The sequence below is a fragment of the Myxine glutinosa genome, chromosome 7 (assembly GCF_964187855.1).
Source record: "Myxine glutinosa chromosome 7, kmMyxGlut1.1, whole genome shotgun sequence".
Taxonomy (NCBI): domain Eukaryota; kingdom Metazoa; phylum Chordata; class Myxini; order Myxiniformes; family Myxinidae; genus Myxine; species Myxine glutinosa.
The window spans coordinates 63,002,043-63,024,812 of record NC_136267.1 but is presented as its reverse complement, the minus strand read 5'-3'; the positions used below and the strand labels follow the sequence as shown (position 1 = coordinate 63,024,812).

Here is a 22,770-nt window from a genome sequence, read left to right as displayed (position 1 = left end):
TCTTTTGTGTCCATCCATACATGTTGCACATGCAAAAACTTTTACTTTTGGAATAGAGCATGTCTACTTGGCATATTGATGTTTTCTTATTTCATACTGTTTTGCTGCTGTATTTGAGGCAAGATGACAGCACCCATCCTGGCATTATGTCCCGTGTATCTGGTAGAAGGAATAGGCACGGATGAAGCGGAGCATTCTGTTGTGACGCCAGGTTCCCCAGATACTGAGCAAAAAGAGCTCAGTGGTGGAGTGGAGCCTGTTGCAGAAGAAAGGTACCCTTTGTATAAACCCATCACCACAGCAAAATGTCAGGGAATAAGCATTTTAAGTTTCACTCGTTTTAAAAGTCACCTCCATTTCCATAATTTAATGTTATTAATAACTGCTGAGAGGCCTGTGATGCATTCTTGCAGTGAAGAATAGGTTAAAAACTTGTTAATAGCACTGAATGGCATATGGGAGGGTTCACATGGCTTGGTGATGGAAGGGGAAGTGCACTAATGATGGAAAGAAAGTAAACTTTCATAAAAGTATCCTATTGCTTCGATTGTAAACTGTGTTTTGGCACTCAAAATCTACCTTAAAAACATCCCAAAATGCAAAGCCATCCGCATCCACTTTGTACTTGTACTAAACTTGATGACGCCAACAGCTACAAAGAAAAATCTGCAACATTTATTCATCAGTGCTCTACATATTCTCATAATGAAGGATTGTTGATAATTTTATGACAAATTACAAAGCATCTCAAAATGTAAGCGGACAGAATAAAGAAACACGGAAGCAATTTAAAAAGATCCAGGCCTTCTCTCGCTGCACAGCGATGGATGGGCTAAAAAGAGCTATTTGTAGTTTCTGTGACCTTTGACATTTTGACCCAATTATTAATTATTATTCTAAATATTATCCATTAGTCTTCATAATAAAGGGGTGTTGAAAATTTGATGACAAAAGATCAAATGTCAAAAAAGTTATGGCCTGGACACATAGTCATGTGAAAAAGTAAGTACACCCCATGTAAAGTTTGACTTTTTCAACATATTTCAACATACAGATATTTGATCTTCATTTCAACAATATTGATAGATAAAGGTGATATAATATAACAAATATCATGAAACATTTACATTTTGTAGTCCATTGTATAATTTAAATAAACATAAATGCAAATTTCGCATGTGGAAAATGTAAGTACCGTAAATTTCGGACCATTGAGCGCATCGTTATATAAGCCGCATCACCTAGATTTAAAAAAAAATCTGGAATTTAAACACACACAAGCCGCACTGGTTTATAAGCCGCAAATGTTGCACAAAAAACCAAGCGCAAAAACGTCCGAAAATTAACCACAAAAAGTGAGAAACTCGATAGTTCGATCGCCTTCAATTTGAAAGCTGCATCGTAAGCATTGCGTCGTGTTTTCGGCATGATGGAAGTTGTCTGCGCAAGGGCGATTACCGGTAACTGAATGTTTCGTGTGTGTAAAGGCCGTGTGTAAATTTGGAGGAAAAAAACCGTAAACAGTTATCACTAGCACACTTTTACAGTGAGTTTTGAAATCACGAAGAGTCAAAACCAGTTTTGAAACCTAATGTGAATCTAAACAGACTGGAGACTGACGACAACAACTTGATTTGGCCTGAACGCGTCATCAGGAAAACCCGCAACATCGGAAAATTCCATAAACAAGCTGCATCGTTATTTTAGCCGCAGAGGTCGAAGTTGAGGGAAAAGGTTGCGGCTAATAGTCCGAATTTTACGGTACACCCCTACATTTATCACTACTTTAAATACCTAAAATTAGAATCAGGTGCACCAGCTCAGGTGAAAATGATTAGAACATCGTGAGAGAGGATCTTGGAGGAACCTGTCTTATTTAAACCTCAGACATTTAGTTTGGTTTGCTCTTTGTTGTTGAAGTGTGCGGCATCACCATGCCTATATCAAAAGAGCTCTCTGTGGCCTTCAGAAAGAAGGTTATAGATGCCTATGAGTCTGGGAAGGGATTTTAAAAGATTTCCAAACAATTTGAAATCAATCATTCGACTGTCCGGAAGATCATCTCCAAGTGGAGAAGATTCCAAACAACTGCCAACTTGTTCAGGCCAGGCCGCCCCAGCAAGTTCAGCCCGAGAGCAGACCGCAAGATGTTGAAAGAAGTCTCTAAGAACCCCAGAATGTCATCACGGGACCTACAGGTAGCTCTTGCCACTGTTGATGTCAAAGTGCACGAGTCTACCATTAGAAAGAGGCTGCACAAATTTGATCTACATGGGAGGTGTGCCAGGAGGAAACCTTTGCTGTCCAGAAAGAACATCAGGGCAAGACTAAAGTTTGCCAATGAACACCGAGGCAAAGACCAGCACTTCTGGAACAATGTGCTCTGGACAGATGAGTCAAAGGTAAAGCTATTTGGCGATAGTACCAGAAGACATGTTTGGCGAAAACCAAAGACAGCATTTGACCACAAGACACAAGAACCTGATACCAACTGTAAAGCATGGTGGTGGAAATATTATGGTTTAGGGCAGCTTTGCTGCATCAGGGCCTGGGCAGCTCACCATCATATAAGCCACTATGAATTCATCATTGTACCAGAGGGTGCTTGAGGATAATGTGAGGCCATCTGTCGGAAAGTTGAAGCTCAACCGAAGGTGGACCTTGCAACATGACAATGACCCTAAACATACCAGTAAATCCACCAAGGAATGGCTAAAAAGAAAGAAATGGAGGGTTCTGGAATGGCCAAGTCAAAGCCCGGATCTAAATCTCATCGAGATGTTGTGGGGGGATTTGAAACGAGCTGTGCATGCAAGAAACCCCTCAAACATCGCACAGCTGAAAGAATTCTGCATGGAGGAGTGGGCAAAAATTTCTCCCAGTCGATGTCAAAGACTGGTAGACAATTATAAGAAACGCCTACTTGAGGTTGTTTCTGCCAAAGGGGGGAATACCACCTATTGGAGCCAAGGGTCCTGTTCAATACCCGGTCCCTCAACAACAAATGCCTCATCCTGAACGACTACATCCTGGAAAATAAACTGGACTTTCTCTGTCTCACTGAGACCTGGCAACAACCACTGGACTACTACACGCTCAACCTCACCACACCCAATGGATATTCTTACATCAATAAACCACGCTCGGAGGGCCGAGGTGGTGGAATTGCCGTTATTCACCGACAAGACATCAAGACCAACCTCATCTCCATCTCATCTGCTCCATCATTTGAACACCTGGCTTTTAAACTCTCTGGTCACACACAGTCAGTCATGGCTGTTGTCTACCGCCCTCCCAAACCACACCCATCATTCCTGTCTGACTTCTCCTACTTTCTGACCCAGCTATGTTCCCTCTCCCCCTCAATCCTCCTCCTTGGTGATTTCAATATCCACATGGACTCCACTGATTTACTCACCTGCTTTAACCTCACTCAACATGTCAACTTTCCTACCCATAACCGTGGTCACATTTTGGACCTTGTCTGCTCTACTGGACTAATTTTGCACCATCTCTCTGGCTCCGACCTCACTCTCTCTGACCACCTAGCCATCACTCTGACCATCAACATCCCCACCCCAGCACCAAGGCATTATCGCACTATCAACTTCCGTAAGCTAAACGCTCTTTCACCTACCTCATTCTCATCGACCCCCTCTGAAAAAATGTCCACTTCTCCCTTCGTTGACCTCCACACCCCTTCTGACCTCACTGACTACTACAACCACACTCTCTCCTCCTGCCTTGACCAACTTGCGCCTATAAAAACCAAAACAGTTTCTTTCACCCATTCTGCTCCCTGGTTTACCCCTGAACTCCGCCTGATGAAAACTCGTGCTCGCCAACTTGAAAGACCGCAATAAAACAGGTCTCACAGTTCACTCCCAGGCCTACAAGGACCACATACAACACTATAAAGATGCCCTCTCCTGCACCCGCTCCGCCGACTACTCTCAAATTATCCACTCTGGCTCCGGAAACCCAAAAGCACTCTTCTCTACAATAAACAAACTCCTCAGCCCCCTGAACACCACCACCCAGTCATTCACAATAGACAACTGCATCTCCTTCCTTTCATTCTTCCAACGCAAAATTGAAAACATCTACAACAGCTTGACCACCGCCGCACCCGCTCCCCCTCAAACCACCTGCCCCCCCTTATCCTGCCATCCCCTGTCTCAATTCTCCCCAGTCTCCCCTACTGACCTCTCTGAACTCATCGGAATGAAAACTGCCACCTGCACTCTTGACCCCATCCCCTCCAGCTTTGTCAAGGCCTCCCTTCCTGCTCTCTTTCCACTTATCATTGCAACAATAAACTCCTCCCTGTCTACAGGCATCGTCCCACCATCCCTCAAAATTGCTGCTGTTACCCCCATTCTGAAAAAACCTGGACTAAACCCTGACACCCTAAATAACTTCAGACCCATCTCCAACCTACCCTTTCTGTCAAAGGTTTTGGAACGCGCTGTAGCCACTCAACTCAAACATCACCTCTCTGCCAATAACCTGTATGAAACATTCCAATCCGGATTCCGCTCCAACCACAGTACTGAAACTGCTCTCCTCAAAATCACCAACGACCTTCTCCTCTCCTCTGACGCTGGCAACCTCAACATTCTCATCCTCCTCGACCTCAGCGCCGCCTTTGACACCATCGATCACACCATCCTCCTCACCCGACTTGAAACCACCTTTAACATTACCGGCACTGCCCTCTTGGATTAAATCATACCTCTCTGACAGACGTCAGTTCATCTCCATCAATAACTGCAAATCCCCCACTGCTCCCCTCCCCCAAGGTGTCCCCCAAGGCTCAGTTCTTGGCCCCCTCCTCTTCATCCTTTACCTGTCCCCCCTCGGTCACTTAATCCGCCGTCATGGTCTCCAATTCCACTGCTTCGCTGATGACATCCAGCTTTTCATCTCCACCAAGTCCATCTCCACCGCCACCCACTCTATCCTGACAAACTGCATCACTGAAATAAAATCCTGGCTTCAAATCAACTTCCTCAAACTTAACTGTGATAAATCTGAAATAATCATCATTGGCCCAAAAACGCTCACCAAGTCCACCCATAACTTTGCCCTCAACATCGACGGTTTCCCAGTATCCACCTCCCCTCACATCCAGAATCTTTGCATCATCTTTGACCAAACCCTCTCCTTCGACAAATACACTAAACAGATCACAAAGACAGCCTTCTTTCACCTGAAAAACATCGCCCGTCTCCGTCCATCCCTCTCCTCCGTGGCTGCAGAAACCCTCATCCACGCCTTCATCACTTCCCGTCTGGACTACTGCAATAGCCTCCTTTATGGTTCACCCTCAACAATCACCAATAAACTCCAATACATTCAGAACTCCGCTGCCCGTCTACTCACCCATTCCCGGACCCGTGACCACATCACCCCCGTCCTTTACAAGCTTCACTGGCTCCCCATCTCCCAGAGAATCCAGTACAAAATCCTCCTCTCGACCTACAAAGCCCTCCATAACCTGGCCCCATCCTACCTGGCTGACCTCCTCTCCAGACACACTCCCACCCGCAACCTCCGCTCTGCTGGTACCAACCTCCTGACCCCCCCCATCCGGACCAAATTTAGATCCTGGGGGGACAGGGCCTTCTCCATCGCTGCTCCCACCCTCTGGAACTCGCTACCTCACACCATCAGAGACTCCTCCTCACTCACCACATTCAAAACATCACTCAAGACCCACCTGTTCAACACTGCATTCAACATTTAACCCACAGCATCTAACCCCTGACTATCTCCTCTCCTTCTCCCTCCTTTGTGCTTTGAATATTTCCCTATTGATTCTTCTTTTTTTGCAATTGTTTTTATGTTTTGCTATGCATTATGTTTTGCACTCTGTCAAAGCGTCTTTGGGCTTCCTGAAAAGCGCTATATAAAATAAATGCATTATTATTATTATTATTATTATTATTAAGGGTGTACTTACTTTTTCCACATGCGAAATTTGCATTTATGTTTATTTAAATTATACAATGGACGACAAAATGTTAATGTTTCATGATATTTGTTATATTATATCACCTTTATCTATCAATATTGTTGAAATGAAGATCAAATAGCTGTATGTTGAAATATGTTGAAAAAGTCAAAACTTTACTTACATTTTCACGTGACTGTGTGTATATATATATATATATATATATATATATATATATATATATATATATATATATATATATACATACATACATACATACATACACACACACACACACACACACACACACACACACATACACACACACACACACACACACACACACACACACACACACACACACACACGTGTGTTGCCAAATCGTAATGGAAAATAAAACGAACTAGAACGACACTCGGTAGAGAGCATACCTCCACCAAGCTGAGCAGTTTACGTTTTGTTTCCTACTAATAGGCCAGATCTGGATTTGGACCTGAACCAAAATCGAATTGGCTTGTTCTTATCACCTACCCAACTCATACCCCAAATTTTGTCATAAGTTGTCCACAACCTTTTGAAATATCATGTTATTTATCGTTGTTGGCCAAATCACTCAATGGTGAAGAATCACTTGGGAATTTTAAAAACGCTCGGATCCGGATCCAGATTCAGATCTTCACCAAAATTGAATTGTTTTGTCCTTGTCACACACCCAACCAGTCCATCAGGTTTCGTCCAAATCCGTGCGCAACTTTTTGAGTTATTATGCTGTATATCGTTTTTTGCCCCTACGTCTCAATGGTGAAGAATTAGTTAAAAAAAAAAAATATCGGTTCCGGATCCAAGGGAATAGAAAACAACCAGCAGACAAAAATGCTGGTTGGGCGAACCAACAAAGCACTCAAGAGATTGGTACGAAAATTATCCCCATTAAAGGAACTCAAAATCGTGAGCTTTGCAGTGGCACTGCTCATACAAGAAAACAACATCGCAAGAAGAGCAAACCAGCCCATACAGACAGAGACCAGGCACCACCATGGAAATGGAGGCTAGAGACACAAAGTGAGCAACTTAGAAAAGAAACTGGACAAATACAGCAACTTATAATGGAAAATCGAAGACCAACACCAATGAGAATCAAAAAAAAAATAAAAAAATCCAAAGTTGTAAATATAGACCAAGAGACGCTGCTGAAAGCAATCTCAAAACAGAAATGATCGCAAGAAAGCTAAAAAAAAAACTATGACAAAGTCAACAAAGGGAGGAAACAAAACCACATGTTTGAAAATAACCCAAATAGAATCTACCACGAACTAGGGAAACAGAAGCAAAACATGTGAAATCCTCTTCCGACACCCCCCCCCCCCTCTTTCCTCCCCTCCACCCTCCCCCGAGAAAGATAAACTTGAAAATTTCTGGAAAAGGACTATATGAGGACCCAATAGAGCACAGCAAAGAGGCAGATTGGATCCAAAACTTGGAAGAAAAAAAAAACATCCAACAGAAATGCCTCCAGTGATAGTTAATGAAAAAAAAAACAATTAGCAAAAATGCCAAACTTTAAAAGCCCATGCACAGATGGAATTCCAAACTTCTGGTTAATTTAAAGGAAATAGATGCTCTCCACAATCGCTACACTCGAGCATTCAACAAACTTATCCAAGGGGAGGAGGCCTTGGATGAGTGGCTCAAAGTAGGTAACACCTTCCTCATCCCAAAGTCTGAAGAGACCCAACTACCTCACAAGTATAGACCAATAACCTGTCTGTCAACAACGTACAAACTCCTGATGGGAATCATCGCAGAAATTATATACCATCACCCAACACAAGGAGGCCTAGAGGCAGAACAGAAGGAATGTAAAAGAGGATGCTACAGGACAATAGACCTCCTCCTACTAAAAAAGGCTAAACTTGAAAATTGCAAAACAAGAATAACATAGTTATCCACAGCATGGATAGACTATATACAAGTATTTGATAATGTCCCACATTAATGGATGATGCAATGCATGCAATTGTACACCATCAACCCACAAATAATCAAACTTATAGAGAAAGCAATGGAGTTTTGGAATACCACATTGATATTACAACACTCGGAAGGAAAGATCAAAATACCAGGAGTGAAGATACGTCGAGGAGTTTTCCAGGGGAGACAGTCTTTTATCCCTCCTGTTTTGCTTGGCCCTGGACCCATTGAGCAACTTCATTAATGAGCAAGGACATGGATACACCCTGACATCAAATGAGATAACATCCAAAGAGACAAAAAAGGTGACATCTAGTTTACATGGATTATTTAAAACTCTGCACCAAACGACGAAAAATTGGCAGAACAACTCAAATTGGTGAAACAGTACTCCGACGATATTCAAATGGAATTTGGCCTGGATAAGTGTGCCACTTGCATATTCATACAACGTAGACCAACAAAAACCGACGACATAAAAATTGACAGCAATACAACCATACAGGAGCTAGACAACAAAGCATCATACAAATTACAAATATCTCAGAGTAGAAGAGGGCCACCAAATATGTCACAAACAAATGTGTAAAACAATTACCAAAGAATATCTGCGTAGAACGAGGCTGATCCAGAAAACATACCTTTCTCCAAGGAACAAAATCAAAGCCACAAACCAACTCGCAATACCAGTAGTCGAGTGCAGCTATGTAATAATAAACTGGCCACAATCCTGAATCAATAAACTGGATAACAAAACAAGGAAACTCCTCACCATCCACAAAATGTTCTTCAAAAAATCAATGCATCCCGAGAATGCACCTGCCGAGACAATAAGGAGGTTGCATCCTGATGAAACTCAACCAAGTGCACAGAATGACAACTGTAGGATTGGCCAAACACATAAAAAGTGCAACAAACTGCAGAATCCAATTTGTAAGCAAACACGAAGACAACAAACAAGATAATGTATCCCGAACCCACCAAGCAAAATATTTCCTAATATTTGTCACATGCAAGTGAGAAGATGTCACACAAGAAACCAAAACAATGCTGAATGCAGCCCCAACATTTGCACAAAAGACAAAGGAAATATATAAAAAGAAATATCAACAGATATATACCGACAAATGGGGAAAGAGCAGGAAGGTATATAAAAAAAAGAAGAGTTCGACAGAATGGGAGTAGACAAAGAAGGCTCCTTGGAATGGCTAAGAGGTTAGCTCAACTGGAATGGAGAATGAATCATTATAAATGCTCACGACCAATGACACTACACCAATGGCTTTAAGAAAATGGCGGGATTGAGCAATCGGACAAGGGTAGATTCTGCAAGGTAGAAACAGAAAGTATGAACCACCTCCTATCAGGATGTAAAAAAACTCGTGTCAGAGCAGTTGTACAACCAAAGGCACAACAAAGTATGTAGAGTAATCCAATGGCAGATTAGCCATTGATAATCATGGTATGGCAAAAGTCTCAATGTTCCAGTTCTAGAAAGTTCATGGAAACACGAACAAAAAGCCATCACTGAAAACAAAGAAGGAATGCTCACATACGACCTAATGATATGACCCATCAAGGTCTTTATGATACGACCCATCAATGATACGACCCATCAAGTTCACATACGACCCATCAAGCGTGAACATAGAAAACAAAGCAATACGACCATATATAGTACTGTGGTAAAAAAAAAAGAAAAAGAAGAAGGCATTGCTAATTGAGGTGTCAGTACCCAGCGATTTTGGCATAAACAATGCAGAAATCAAGAAAACGACGAAATATCAAGACCTCAAAAAATGAAGTGAAAACATCCTGGAAGCTGAAGAGCACCGAAATTAATTATACCAGTGATTATTGGAGCAATGGGAATGATAAAAATAACCCTACAGATATCTTAAAAACCATCCCTGGGAATATTACTACAAACGGACTGCAGTTGGAAGCTGTCAAAAGCTCAGTGACGATCCTCAAAAAAAGCCCTCGGAACAAAACTTTGAGAACAAGAAAACTTCACAAATTTGTCCTTGAATTAATGATCCCTTACTGAAATGGAGGTGGATACTTCAAGACCTGGGAGGACTCCGTTCTGAAATTCGCATTTGGAGATAACCACACACACACACACACACACACACACACACACACACACACACACACACACGCACACACTTCTTCAAACGAATTATATAATTATCTTGTTCAACACAATGACTCTCTTACGAAGCCAAGCTGAATGAGTGCTTTCCTGAAGCCCTTCTTCTAAGATTTGAATTTTTATTTATTTATTTAACCATGGGCATATGATCTTTAAGCTTCATTTTGATATTGTGCAGTGCACATTTCCTTGGAGAAAGTTGAGCCTCGTCTACATTTACATTGGTGCATTTTGGATATCAGCAGTGGTGTGCTATTGAGCCAGTCCTGCATTTCTGTTTGTCTGCCACCCTCTGGGAAAGAGAGGATCTAGCCCCCTATCTCGAAGATTTGAGCTGTCTGCTTCTTTAAGCTGCATCCATTATAATCCCTGGATATGAATAATGGTATGGCTTTTTTTACATTGTTAACCCCTTCAGAAACAAACTGCAATGTTGGCATGCATGCGATCTTACATGCACCCATATATATTTTTTCCTTTCTTTTTAGAGGGATTTTGGCTGGTGCTGCTTTTTGCTTGGTCACATTTTAGTGTCGATACTCAGTTGCCTTGAGGGTGTAGAGGACACTTAAGTCAATTACAAACGATGTGCTGGTATCACTTGTAGATCTGTCTCAGCAGGGCAAACAAATTACCCCCTTATACCTCCCTAACCCCCAATTGTAAGTCATTAACGAGCTGGTGTGTTTTTTAATATCATTATTTGACAGTCAAACAGTGACAAAGTAATTTTGCTGAAACCAGGCTGATTTCAATAGGCCTATAATCCATATCCTTATTGCTACTTCCTTATGCTAGATTTTGAACCTGCAACCTCTCGGGTACCAGTCTAACATCCTTCTTACAAGGTCACATCCTCCTGACCTGGCACTCATTTTCACATCCTTGTGTTTTGTGATGCTCTCCTTTAATAAATTATTCCCCCAGCTCCTCTTATGTACTCTTCGACCATGTCCTTGCAGTGCAGCCCGGGAGTACTGTGCTTTCTGCAGCCAGGATGAATTAAGCTCACTAGGCCAAGGGGAGCTGAAATGGTTCAACGCAACACCCGGCCTTACCACCCTACAACAACACCCCTCACATAGAGGGTCGACGGACAGTGTTCTGTCCAAGCCAACATCTGGCCCCACTTTGTCTCTCGATGGGTAATTTGTAATTGTTGTTCTCTACCTACAGGATTTATGTATTTTCTTTTTTTTTCTTTTCGCAATCATGTAGTGGTTTATTTTGTGGGTAAGGGCTGGAGAGGAAGGTGCCAGATAATGAAATGCAATGCTATGCCATTGTCTGTTTCTCATGTAATACCTCTCTTACCCCTTGGCAGTGCGGTGAACTTGAGCGCTGTGAATGAGCTACAACTGGTGGGCATGCATGAAGGGGCTTCTGTGTTGGACCTCATTAAGCCTGATGGTGAGCAATATTTGGCTATAATTTTACTCATTTAATAAAATGCTGATTTATTGTTGGCTCTCAATTCAAATTACTTTGGCATTTAAAAAGGAAAGTTGTGTAATCGTATTGGAATTGTCATGGTTGTGCTGATGGTCTTTCTCCAAAATGCAGCACAGCTTGCAAGGCCAACTCACTTATGCGCTTCATTTGTTTTATCCAAGGTTGAAATATGTTTCTGACCAAACTTCCTCAATTTTTCCCTAGAGTGCTTTGCATCAGCATCCTTTCATTTTGATGAATGGCTATTTGCTTAAAAAAGGAAACTTTTATAATCTCGCCAGGTGGAGTTTTGTGGGATGCCATAGGAGAATGCGAGTTTGGTCTGTTGTTGATTTTCGAGAACGTGTAGCTCGGTGGAGCTGTGGGGGAGGAAGTTAGTTTGAGGAAGTGTTTGTGGGAGAAAATTAGGACATGAAGATGAGTATGGTGCTGCAGTTTAAGTGGATTGCTTTACACACCTTCGTGCTCGGGCTATGTTGTAAAAGTGTGTGGTTCAACATGTGTCTGCATTACATAATTATATTTTATCAACTGCGACCCTGACCTGATCGAATGACCCCAAATATGTTCGCTTCGTCATTTATCTCTTCCTTCTGGTTCGGCATTGGTACTGCTCAATAATTATGTGTCTCTTGGTTATTACGTGAGCTGTTTTTCTTTGGTTTGACATGGAATTCATCCTTACTTTTGATTCTTAGCTGTTTGTGCCATATCCACATCACAATATCCAAGGATGTCAAATGTCAGTGGAAATGGGGAATATTGCATTAAGTTTAGATAGAAAGGTTAATTTTATCAAAAATATTTAATTGCATATTGGATTTCCGTGTCTATAGTCTATGCATAAATCTGAGTGCAGTTTGAATCACGACTTTTGTAGCTCTTCTAGTTGCGTTAATTGTGTGCTAAATACTGTTAATAGTTGAAGGTATTACGCAGGTGAGTACCGAAAACAGTAAAGGTTTCCCGTTCCATTGCACTCCCCATTGCACTTTTCCCCCTCCCTGCTTATCCTTGGAGGTTTTCTTGTGTTATGGTAATTAAACTGCCAGTGCTGTGGCTAATTCGATGGGCTAACACCTATGTGCCCTCAAGGCTGGATGAGGGGCTGGGTGGCGGATGCTGGTAGAAGTGTCCGTGTTTGTGGTAAGTTTTGTACCTCATTTTAATTGTGGTGGTCATACCATGTACTGGTACATTATAGCAAAAAGGCTTTATCAAACGTTTATACCTATGCCAATGATTCAAAATGGAGATATATTTTATTCATATTGATGAAGGTTTACGAACACCATTATTTATAATGACCAACCGAAAAAAGAAAAAAAAATTATATTTTAAAATGAAAATGGCTTCAGCTATCAGTGACTTTTTCCCATAAAAATTGGCACAGTCATACACATCTCGGCTATTATTTTTTTTTATATACAGAGTTGAAGCTCTTGGGGGAGCTGAAACACAGAAGGGAGCAGGACATAACAATGAAATAGAATGGCACTCGGTAGAGAGCATACCTCTGCCAGGCTGAACAGTTTATGTTTTGTATCCCACTGATAGGCCAGATCTGGATCCTGACCTGGACCTAACTCTAATCGGCTTGTTCTTGTGATTTAGCCATCTTATCCACCAAGTTTTGTAATAAGTCACCCACAACTTTTGAAATATCATGCTACATATTATTTTTGGCCCCAACAGCCATCACTCAATGGTGAAGAATCGCTTGAATATTTGAAAAATTATCATATCCGGATCCGAATTTGGATCTTCACCAAAATTGAATCAATTATGCCTAGTCACAAAACCAACCTGTCCTCTCTGTCTCTTCCCCACCCCACTATCTCTCTCCCCCACCTCTCTCTCTCTCTCTCTCTCTCTCCCCCCACTCATTTCTGTCTCTCCCACTCCTCTCTCTGTCTCTCTCTCTCTCTCCCCCTCCCCCTCTCCCTCTCCCTCTCCCTCTCCTTCTCCCTCTCCCTCTCCCTCCCTCTCTCTCTCTCTCTCTCCCCCCCACCTCTCTCTCTCTCCCCCCCACCTCTCTCTCTCTCTCTCTCCCCCCCACCTCTCTCTCTCTCTCTCCCCCCCACCTCTCTCTCTCTTTCTCTCCCCCCCACCTCTCTCTCTCTCTCTCTCCCCCCCACCTCTCTCTCTCTCTCCCCCCCCCCACGTCTCTCTCTCCCCCCCACCTCTTTCTCTCTCTCTCCCCCCCCCCCCCCATCTCTCTCTCTCCCCCCCACCTCTCTCTCTCTCTCTCCCCCCCCCCCACCTCTCTCTCTCTCTCTCTCTCCCCCCCACTTCTCTCTCTCTCTCTCCCCCCCACCTCCCTCTCTCTCTCTCCCCCCCCACCTCTCTCTCTCTCCCCCCCCCACCTCTCTCTCTCTCTCCCCCCCCACCTCTCTCTCTCTCTCCCCCACCTCTCTCTCTCTCTCTCTCCCCCCCACCTCTCTCTCTCTCTCTCTCCCCCCCACCTCTCTCTCTCTCTCTCTCCCCCCCACCTCTCTCTCTCTCTCTCTCTCCCCCCCCACCTCTCTCTCTCTCTCCCCCCCCCACCTCTCTCTCTCTCTCTCTCTCCCCTCCACCTCTTTCTCTCCCCCCCCACCTCTCTCTCCTCTCCCCCCCACCTCTCTCTCTCTCTCCCCCCCACCTCTCTCTCTCTCTCTCTCTCCCCCCCACCCTCTCTCTCTCTCTCTCTCCCCCCCACCTCTCTCTCTCTCTCTCTCTCTACCCCCCACCTCTCTCTCTCTCTCTCCCCCCCACCTCTCTCTCTCTCTCCCTCCCCCCTCTCTTAATATTCTCTTCAGTGAAGCGACCCTGCATTGACAGGTAATGCAGGGTACCTGTGCTAGTTCTCAATAAATTTAGATTTGAGATCAAAGATGAATAAGAGGCAAGACTACAGAATGTCATGTTTTATTTCTTGGTAATTCTATGCAAATGTGGTTTACCATTGTAGGACAATAGCACCTTTATGTTTAGTCAACAATTCGCAATCACAATCTGCCATTCACAGAAGACTTCGATAGTAGAATTACAAAGGCTACACCGCCTAAGATGCAAAACCTCTCATCAGCACCAAAACTGGAAATGCCACATTAGAATTTGCCAAGAAGTACAGAGGTGAGCTCGTTAGTTCTGGAACAAAGTTTTATGGACATGTGAGACAAAGATGAACCTTTATCAAAGTGATGGAAAGGTGAAAGTGTGGAGAAAGGAAGGAACTGCATATGATCCAAAGCAATACGACCTCATCTGTGAAGCATGTTAGAGGTAGTGTCATGGCTTGGGCTTCCACGGCTGCCTTTGGAACTGGCTCACTCATCTTTATTGATGATGTTGAAGAGCAGGGCTCTTGCTTGAGACGGACGAAGTGACAGGCAAGACAAACTCGTCCGAGAAGATGTTTATTGTAAAAACCAACTCGGGAACTCTGACAAGCCCGTTTATCGGGCTGCATATATATCAAAACCAGAAAGCACAACCGAAACCGAAAGCCACGCCTCTCAGGCGAGGCGCGCTTTGGTGGTCACGTGACCGACAGGTGCAAAGGATTATAACCGCACGCGCGGCATGCTTTGGTGGTCACGTGACCGACAGGTGCAAAGGATTATAACCGCACGCGCGGCATGCTTTGGTGGTCACGTGACCGGCCACCCCGGCGCCGTGGTTTGCCCGCCGGTTACGTCACCGGCTGGAGCAAGGAGATTCTGTTGCTGGTCTCGCTTGGGGGACCCATGGGTCGCTACACACGCCCCCCCAGGATGGACTTGATCCAGGAAGGTCAACCTGAGGGGGGTCCGGATGACCCGACCGAAACAACCCCTGGCCAGACGCGGGGGGGGGGGGGGGGGGGGTCCGGTGTGGTTGGTGGCAGGTGGTCGGACGGGGGGTGCAGTGGACGGGGGGCGGCCGCGCCGCGGTGGGAGAGCCAGCCGTGGCGGCTGGCCGACGTCCATGTGGGCCGGCTTGAGGCGGTCCCCAGCGAAATCCGGTCCGCCCGGCCGCCGATGTTGACGATGAAGGACTTGTTGTCCCGTCGGAGGACCCGGAAGGGTCCGTCGTATGGTGGCCGGAGCGGCCCCCGGTGGGGCGTCGTGGCGCACGAAGACGTACTCCGCCGTGCGGAGTGCTGGGGGGGACGTAGGATTGGGGGTCGCCGTGGCGAGACGTGGGCACCGGGGCGAAACGTCGGGCGGCCTCCTGGAAGTCCGTGCGCTGGCGCGCGGCGGACCAGGGGCTGGTGGCGTCGGGAATGAACTCGCCCGGTACGCGGAGGGCCTGGCCGTACACCAGCTCGGCGGTGGACGCCTGGAGGTCCTCTTTGGGAGCCGTGCGGAGGCCCAAAAGGACCCACGGGAGCCGGTCGACCCAGCCGTCATCCTGGAGGCCGGCCATGAGTGCGGCCTTCATGGAGCGGTGGAACCGCTCGCACAACCCGTTGGCCTGGGGGTGGTAGGCCGTGGTGTGGTGCAGGGTAACGCCCAACGTGCGGGCGACCGCGCCCCCATAGTTCGGACGTGAACTGTGGGCCGCGGGTCCGACGAGATGTCCGCCTGGTGGCGCCGAAACGCGCGACCCAGGTGGCGATGAACGCCCTGGGCCACGTCTGGTGGTGGTGGAGGCCAGGGGCACGGCCCTCCGGCCACCTGGTGGTCCTGTCCACCATGGTAAGCAGGTGGGTGAACCCCTGCGATGGGGGGAAGGGGACCCCACCAGGGTCCACGTGGATGTGGTCGAACCGTCGCTCGGGGCACGGTGAACGGAGCCAGCGGTGCCTGCGGTCTGACGGTGGAACCTTGCCCGTTAGGCGCAGGGTGTGCAGGCGTTGGCCCAGTCGCGGACGTCCCGTCGCAGCCCATGCCAGACGAAACGCGCCGCCACCGGCCTCTGGGACGCCTTCCGGCCCAGGTGAGAGAGGCCGTGGAGCGAAGCAAAAATGCGACGCCGCCAGGTGCCCGGCACAGCGGGGCGAGGTCGGCCTTGGGAGATGTCGCACAGCAGGACCGTGTCCGCGAAGGGGGCGTCAGCCAAGCGGAGGCCAGTGTCCGCCACCCGGTAGCGCCTGCACCGTGCCGTCGGTGGCCTGGTCCGTTGCCATTAGGGCGAAATCGACGCCGAGGTGGACGGCATTGGCGCCGGCTCGAGAAAGGCAGTCGGCCACGGCGTTGTCCTTCCCGGCGACGTGCCGGATGTCCGTGGTGTACTCCGACACGGCGAGAGGTGGGCGCTGCTGGCGGGCCGACCCACGGCTCCGTGACCTTGGCCATGGCGAAAACCAACGGCTTGTGGTCGACAAAAAGCCGTGAACGGGCGGCCCTCCAGGAGGTGGCGAAAATGGCGGACGGCCAGGTACAGCCCGAGGAGCTCGCGGTCGAAGGTGCTGTACTTCAACTCGTTGGGCAGGAGTTGCCGGCTGAAGAACGCGAGCGGCTGCCAGGCCCCGTTTGCCCATTGTTCATGGACCGCGCCCACGGCGTAGTCGGAGGGCGTCCGTGGTGAGGGCGATGGGAGCCTGGGGTACCGGGTGGGCCAGCAGCGTGGCGTTGGCGAGGGCCCGTTTTGCGCCGGTAAAAGCAGCGTCCATGTCCGTGGACCAGACAACGTCCGCCGTTTTGCCGGCTGGCCGCGGAGGGCGGCGTACAAGGGCCGCATGAGTTGTGCAGCTCGGGGCACGAAGCGGTGATAAAAGTTCACCATCCCGAGGAACTCCTGCAGCGCCTTGACGGGGCGCGGGAAAGCGGCAATGGGCCTCGACTTTGGCCGGTAGCAGCACGGCGCCGGTCCGGGTGATGCGGTGGGCCCAAAAAGTCGGATCGTCGCTGCACCAAATGTGACATTTGGCCGGGGTTGACGATCAATCCGTGCTCGCTGAGGCGGCCGAACAGCGTCCGGAGGTGGAGGAGGTGCTCGGCTCTGGACGTGCTGGCAACGAGGATGTCGTCCAGGTAGGTGTAGAGGAACGGCAAGTCGCGTAGCACGCCGTCCATCAGGCGCTGGAACGCCTGTGCCGCGTTTTTGGAGGCCGAAGGGGCATCCGGAGGAATTCAAAAGAGGCCGAAAGGTGTAATAACGGCCGTCTTCGGGATGTCGGTCCGGGGCGGACGGGCACCTGGTGGTACCCCCGAATCAGGTCCACTTTTGAAAAAATGGTTCCGCCCCGCCAACCGGGCGGAAAAATCCTGGATTGTGCGGGACGGGGTACCTGTCGGGGGTAGTGGCGTCGTTAAGGCGGCGGTAGTCGCCGCATGGCCGCCATCCGCCCCCCGGCTTCGGGACGATGTGCAGCGGCGAGGCCCAGGCGCTGTCGGAGCGCCGCACGATGCCGAGGCGCTCCAGCGCGGCGAACTCGGCCTTGGCGACGGCGAGTTTGGCGGGATCGAGACGGCGAGCCCGGGCATACACCGGCAGGCCCATAGTGGGGATGTGATGCTCGATGCCGTGACGCACCGCGATGGCCGAAAACGTCGGTTGCGTGAGGGCCGGGAACTCCGCGAGGGAGACGTGCGAAGTCGTCTGCCAATGGGAGGACGCAGGAAAACTCGGTGGGCGCGGAACGACTCAAGGCGCATGCCAGGGAGCTGAAAGTTTCGGCGTTGACGAGACGCCGGCGTTTCACGTCGACCAGCAGCCCGTGGGCGCACAGAAAATCGGCCCCGAGCAAAGCCCATGGGGACGTCCGCCGTCACGAACTCCCAGTGAAAGAGCTGGCTGCCGAAGCGGAGGGCGACGGTGCGTGGGCCGAAGGTGCGGATGGCGGAGCCGTTGGCCGCGATTAAGGAGGGGCCGCAAACGGCGGCCCGCCTGTCCTCCGCCGAAGCGGGAATGACGCTCAGCTGGGCGCCGGTGTCGCAGAGGAAAGCGCCGCCCTGATGCTTGGTCCGCGATGAATAGCAGGTTTCCGGAACGGCCGGCGTTCATTGCTGGTAGGGAACGCCGGCCCGCCTGTTTCCCGACTTGCCGAACGTGCACGGGGGGTCAACATGATCGGGCCTGCCGCTCCCGAACAAGGCGTGGAAATAACACCAGGCCGGGTCCGGCGGGGGGCTCCGGTCGACGCGTCGGGGACCGGGCGACGCGGCGTCCGCCGCTGCCAGTTGCGCCGGCCCGGCGGCCTCCGGGAAGGAAACTGCGTCACGGGCGGGTGGGCAGGAGGGCTCCCGGCCGCCACCCCCGACGAGCTGGCTCCCCATTCCGGCGAGCTGGCTTGCCGAATCGATCTTGTCGGCCTCCTTGGCGAGGTCGCGGGGGGTTCACGATGGTCGTGCCTGCCAGGGCGACCCGTACCTGGGCCGGGAGCTGGCGAAGAAAAAGCTCCCGAAACAGGAAATCCGAGGGGTGCTCGCCGAGCAACGCGAGCATGTAGTCCATGCGTCGGACGGGCGCGTATCGCCGAGCTCAGGAAGGTCGAGCAGGCGTCGTGCGCGCTCAGCCGGGGGAGAGGGCGAAAGCGCCCAGGAGAAGTGCCTTGATGGCGTCGTACTTGCCGTCAGCGGGCGGGTTCTGGAGGAAGCTCAGGCAGCGGGCGGCGGGTCGCGGAGCCAAGCGTGGCGACCACGTAATGGTATCGCGTGGGGTCCTCCGTGATGCTACGCAGGGCGAACTGGGAGTCCGCCTGCGCGAACCAGACGGCGGTATCTGCTTCCCAGAAGGTGGGCAATTTGAGGGACACTGCGGTGTCCATCACGTGTCGTAAATTGAGCTGGTCTTGCTTGAGACGGACGAAGTGACGGGCAAGACACAAACTCGTCCGAGAAGATGTTTATTGTAAAAACCAACTCGGGATCTCTGACAAGCCCGTTTATCGGGCTGCATATACAGGGTGATTGAAAAGTAACTCCCTATTTTAAAATATTTAGAAATTATTTATTTATTGTAATATTTTTCTCAAATTTTAGTGTTTGTTCCTTAATGTATGAGAATTTAATCTGTGTTGGTTTTTTTTCAGATTATTTTTTGTTTGAAATTCGGAAGCCCTACAAACATGGCTTGGACGTCTTACCCTGCAGGAGTGTGCCCAGCTAGTGGTATGAAGATTGGTCTGATCTCTTTAAAAATATCCTCTGGTCTGATGAAGCGGTATTTCACATCGGTGGGTTTGTGAACCGTCACAACTGCTATTACTGGGCAGGAGAAGATCCTCGTGTTATTTCTGAAAAAACGCAATATCGGCCCAAGGTAACGGTGTGGTGTGGAATGACTTCGGAAAGGATTGTAGGTCCCTTCATTCTTCGCGATACCATGAATGCCAAAAGGTACCTCACCATGCTGCAAGACGAAATCTGGCCAATTATCAGTGCTTCGGAGAATGTTGAAGATTTGATTTTCATGCAAGATGGCGCTCCTCCACATTTTGCTGTTGTTGTTCGTGAATGGCTGAATGCCCACTTCCCTGGGAGATGGATGGGTCGTCGTGGTCCGTATGAGTGGCCAGCCAGGAGCCCTGACTTAACACCATGTGACTTTTTTCTTTGGGGTTGGGTAAAAGAGCAAGTCTACTGTACCAAACCAACGACTTTGGAAGAACTTGAAGGGCGAATACGAGAAGTTATGTCTTCCATCCCACAAGAGTTCCTGGTGAAATCAGTTGACGCGGTTCCCGGGCGGCTTGAGAAGCTGGTGGCGAATTCTGGTGCCCATATCGAATTTTAAATAAAACTTCATGCTATACGCTTTCTTCTTATATCCATTTCTTGTAAAAATTATAGTTAAGAAATAAATTATAAGTATTTTAAAATAGGGAGTTACTTTTCGATCACCCTGTATATCAAAACCAGAAAGCACAACCGAAACCGAAAGCCACGCCTCTCAGGCGAGGCGCGCTTTGGTGGTCACGTGACCGACAGGTGCAAAGGATTATAACCGCACGCACGGCACGCTTTGGTGGTCACGTGACCGGCCACCCCGGCGCCGTGGTTTGCCCGCCGGTTACGTCACCGGCTGGAGCAAGGAGATTCTGTTGCTGGTCTCGCTTGGGGGACCCATGGGTCGCTACAATGTAACTAATGATGAAAGCAGCAGAACTGCATATGCTGCCTGGCTTGGCTTTAAATTGTGATCGTTATATGCGTGAAATAATTGGTGGATGAAGTAATATTGTCACACCGCTTTTCAAGATAGTAGAAGCTAAGGTGCAGAGAGAAAGGGAGTGTGGAGGGGTTCATGTTTGATTTTATTTTCATTTACATTTGATTGCCTGGTGTTTGTGATATTGTAGCATCATCATTATACGCTTTTTATATGTCGACACAAAACCATCGTATGATTTATTGTCCTCCCCCTCCCTCTTTCTCTCTCTCTCTCTCCTCTCTCTCTCTCTGTCTCTGTCTCTGTCTCTGTCTCTCTTTTTCTTTCTCTCTCTTTCTCTCTCTTTCTCTCTCTCTCTCTCTCTCTCTCTCTCTCTCTCTCTCTCTCTCTCTCTCTCTCTCTCTCTCACCCTCACCCTCACCCTCTCTCTCTCTCTCTCTCCCTCACTCCCTCACTCTCTCTCTCTCTCTCTCTCTCTCTCTCTCTCTCCCTCACTCTCTCTCTCTCTCTCCCTCACTCTCTACAATTTCTTGTTGGGCTATGTATGAATCATTAAACTATATCAGTTTCATGGAACTTCCCTCCACATAATGAACTAAAACAGCACTCTGTAGAGAGTATACTGTACCTCCGCAAGGCTGAACAATTTACATTTTGTATCCTACTAATAAGCCGGATCCAGATCTTCACCAAAATCTAATGCATTCCCCGTTGTCATACACCCAACTTCTCCACAAAGTTTCATCAGAATGCGTCCATAACTTTTTGAAATATCATTTTGTCACTATCTCTCAATAATGAAGAATCACTTGTAAATTAAAACATTCACATCCGGACCTGGATTCAGATCTTCACGAAAATCTAATAAATTAGTCCATGTCGCACGACCAACCAGTCCACCAAGTTTCGTCTGAAGCTGTGCATAACTTTTTGAGATATTGTGCTATATATTGGTTTTAAGTCTATCACTCAGTGGTGAAAAATTACTTTAAAAATTACTTGATCCGGTTCCAGATTCAAATCTTCACCAAAATTGAATCAGTTCTTCCTTGTCAAACACCCAACCTGTCCAACAAGTTTCTTCCGAATGGATCCACAACTTTTCGAGATATCCTGCTATACATCGTTTTGTGCCCGATCTCTCAATGATGAATAATTACTTTAAAAATTCTCGTATCCAGATCCGGATCTTCACAAAAAATCTAATCAATTCATCCGTGTCACAAAACCAACCTATCCACCAAGGTCTGATCTGATCCATCCATATGTTTTTTGAGATGGCCTTCTTACAGACAGACAGGGTGAAAACATAATCTCCATCTACCTTCAGTGATGGAGGTAACTATTTGAACTAGCAAATTCACCATTTGCAAGAATGAGCTGACAGATTTCTTGATATTTGCACTTGTCACAAAATTAGCATTTGGGAGACTGCACCTAACAATGAAATGGAAAAAAAACCAAAACGTCAAAAAAAGAAAATCAAGGTAAACCTTTTATAGTTAGTCAAAATTCAGTATCAAAGCGAATTTGGTGAACAGAAGGAAGCAATGTAGCTGGTGATGAAAATAAATTGAAGGGATGATGGGGACAGGGAGTTTGATCAATCCATATCAACAGCAATGTTTTTCTTTCTGATCTAGCATAACTCAATTATTTGTGCAAACAAGAATTAAGAATGGTAATTTTTGATTTTAGCAGAGAAGGTAGGGAGGAGGAGACATGTGTTGGAAAAATTCCTTGTTTCCGCTCCTGAAGTTCTCTCCTGAGTCTTTTTTCCAGGGCCTGTATCTCCATATAACATATCAGGTTCAGGTGTCAAAACTTGCTGTTGAATGGTGATAAGTATCATGCGACATCTTTTCAAAATATTCCATGACCTGTTCCTTGGTATGGTGAAATTGGCAATATTGGTTCTGCATGTGAATCTCTTGAAGTTGACTTGGTTTCCTTGTTCGTCACGTGTTATAATTTCTTAAGCCATTTCCAAAATAAGAGTAATGGAAATGGCAAATGCAAAGCAAACATTGTTTTGGCTGCTAGGATACTCCGAAGCCTGAATCCCCACAACCCTTGCTTTACATTCAAATTTGCTCTTGGGATCAAGTACCCCAAGAGGAGTCGGCGATGTGAAAGGTCAAAACACTTTTAGCACCTATTAGACTAGCCACACGTCTCCGACAGTTAGTTTCACAAATTCCTAGTGGTTATTCAT

At 47.5% G+C, this 22,770-nt stretch overlaps 1 protein-coding gene across 3 annotated transcripts in view; it reads left to right on the top strand.

Moving 5' to 3' along the window:
* Positions 1-22,770, top strand: part of LOC137431293 (histone-lysine N-methyltransferase 2C) — a 303,001-nt gene that overhangs the window by 39,868 nt on the left and 240,363 nt on the right. For all 3 annotated transcript variants that reach the window (XM_078781817.1, XM_078781819.1, XM_078781818.1), the window contains exons 4-6: positions 167-272; positions 11,048-11,230; positions 11,410-11,495. In XM_078781817.1, coding sequence (XP_078637943.1) covers positions 167-272; positions 11,048-11,230; positions 11,410-11,495 — 375 coding nt within the window. The remainder of the gene's footprint in view (positions 1-166; positions 273-11,047; positions 11,231-11,409; positions 11,496-22,770) is intronic.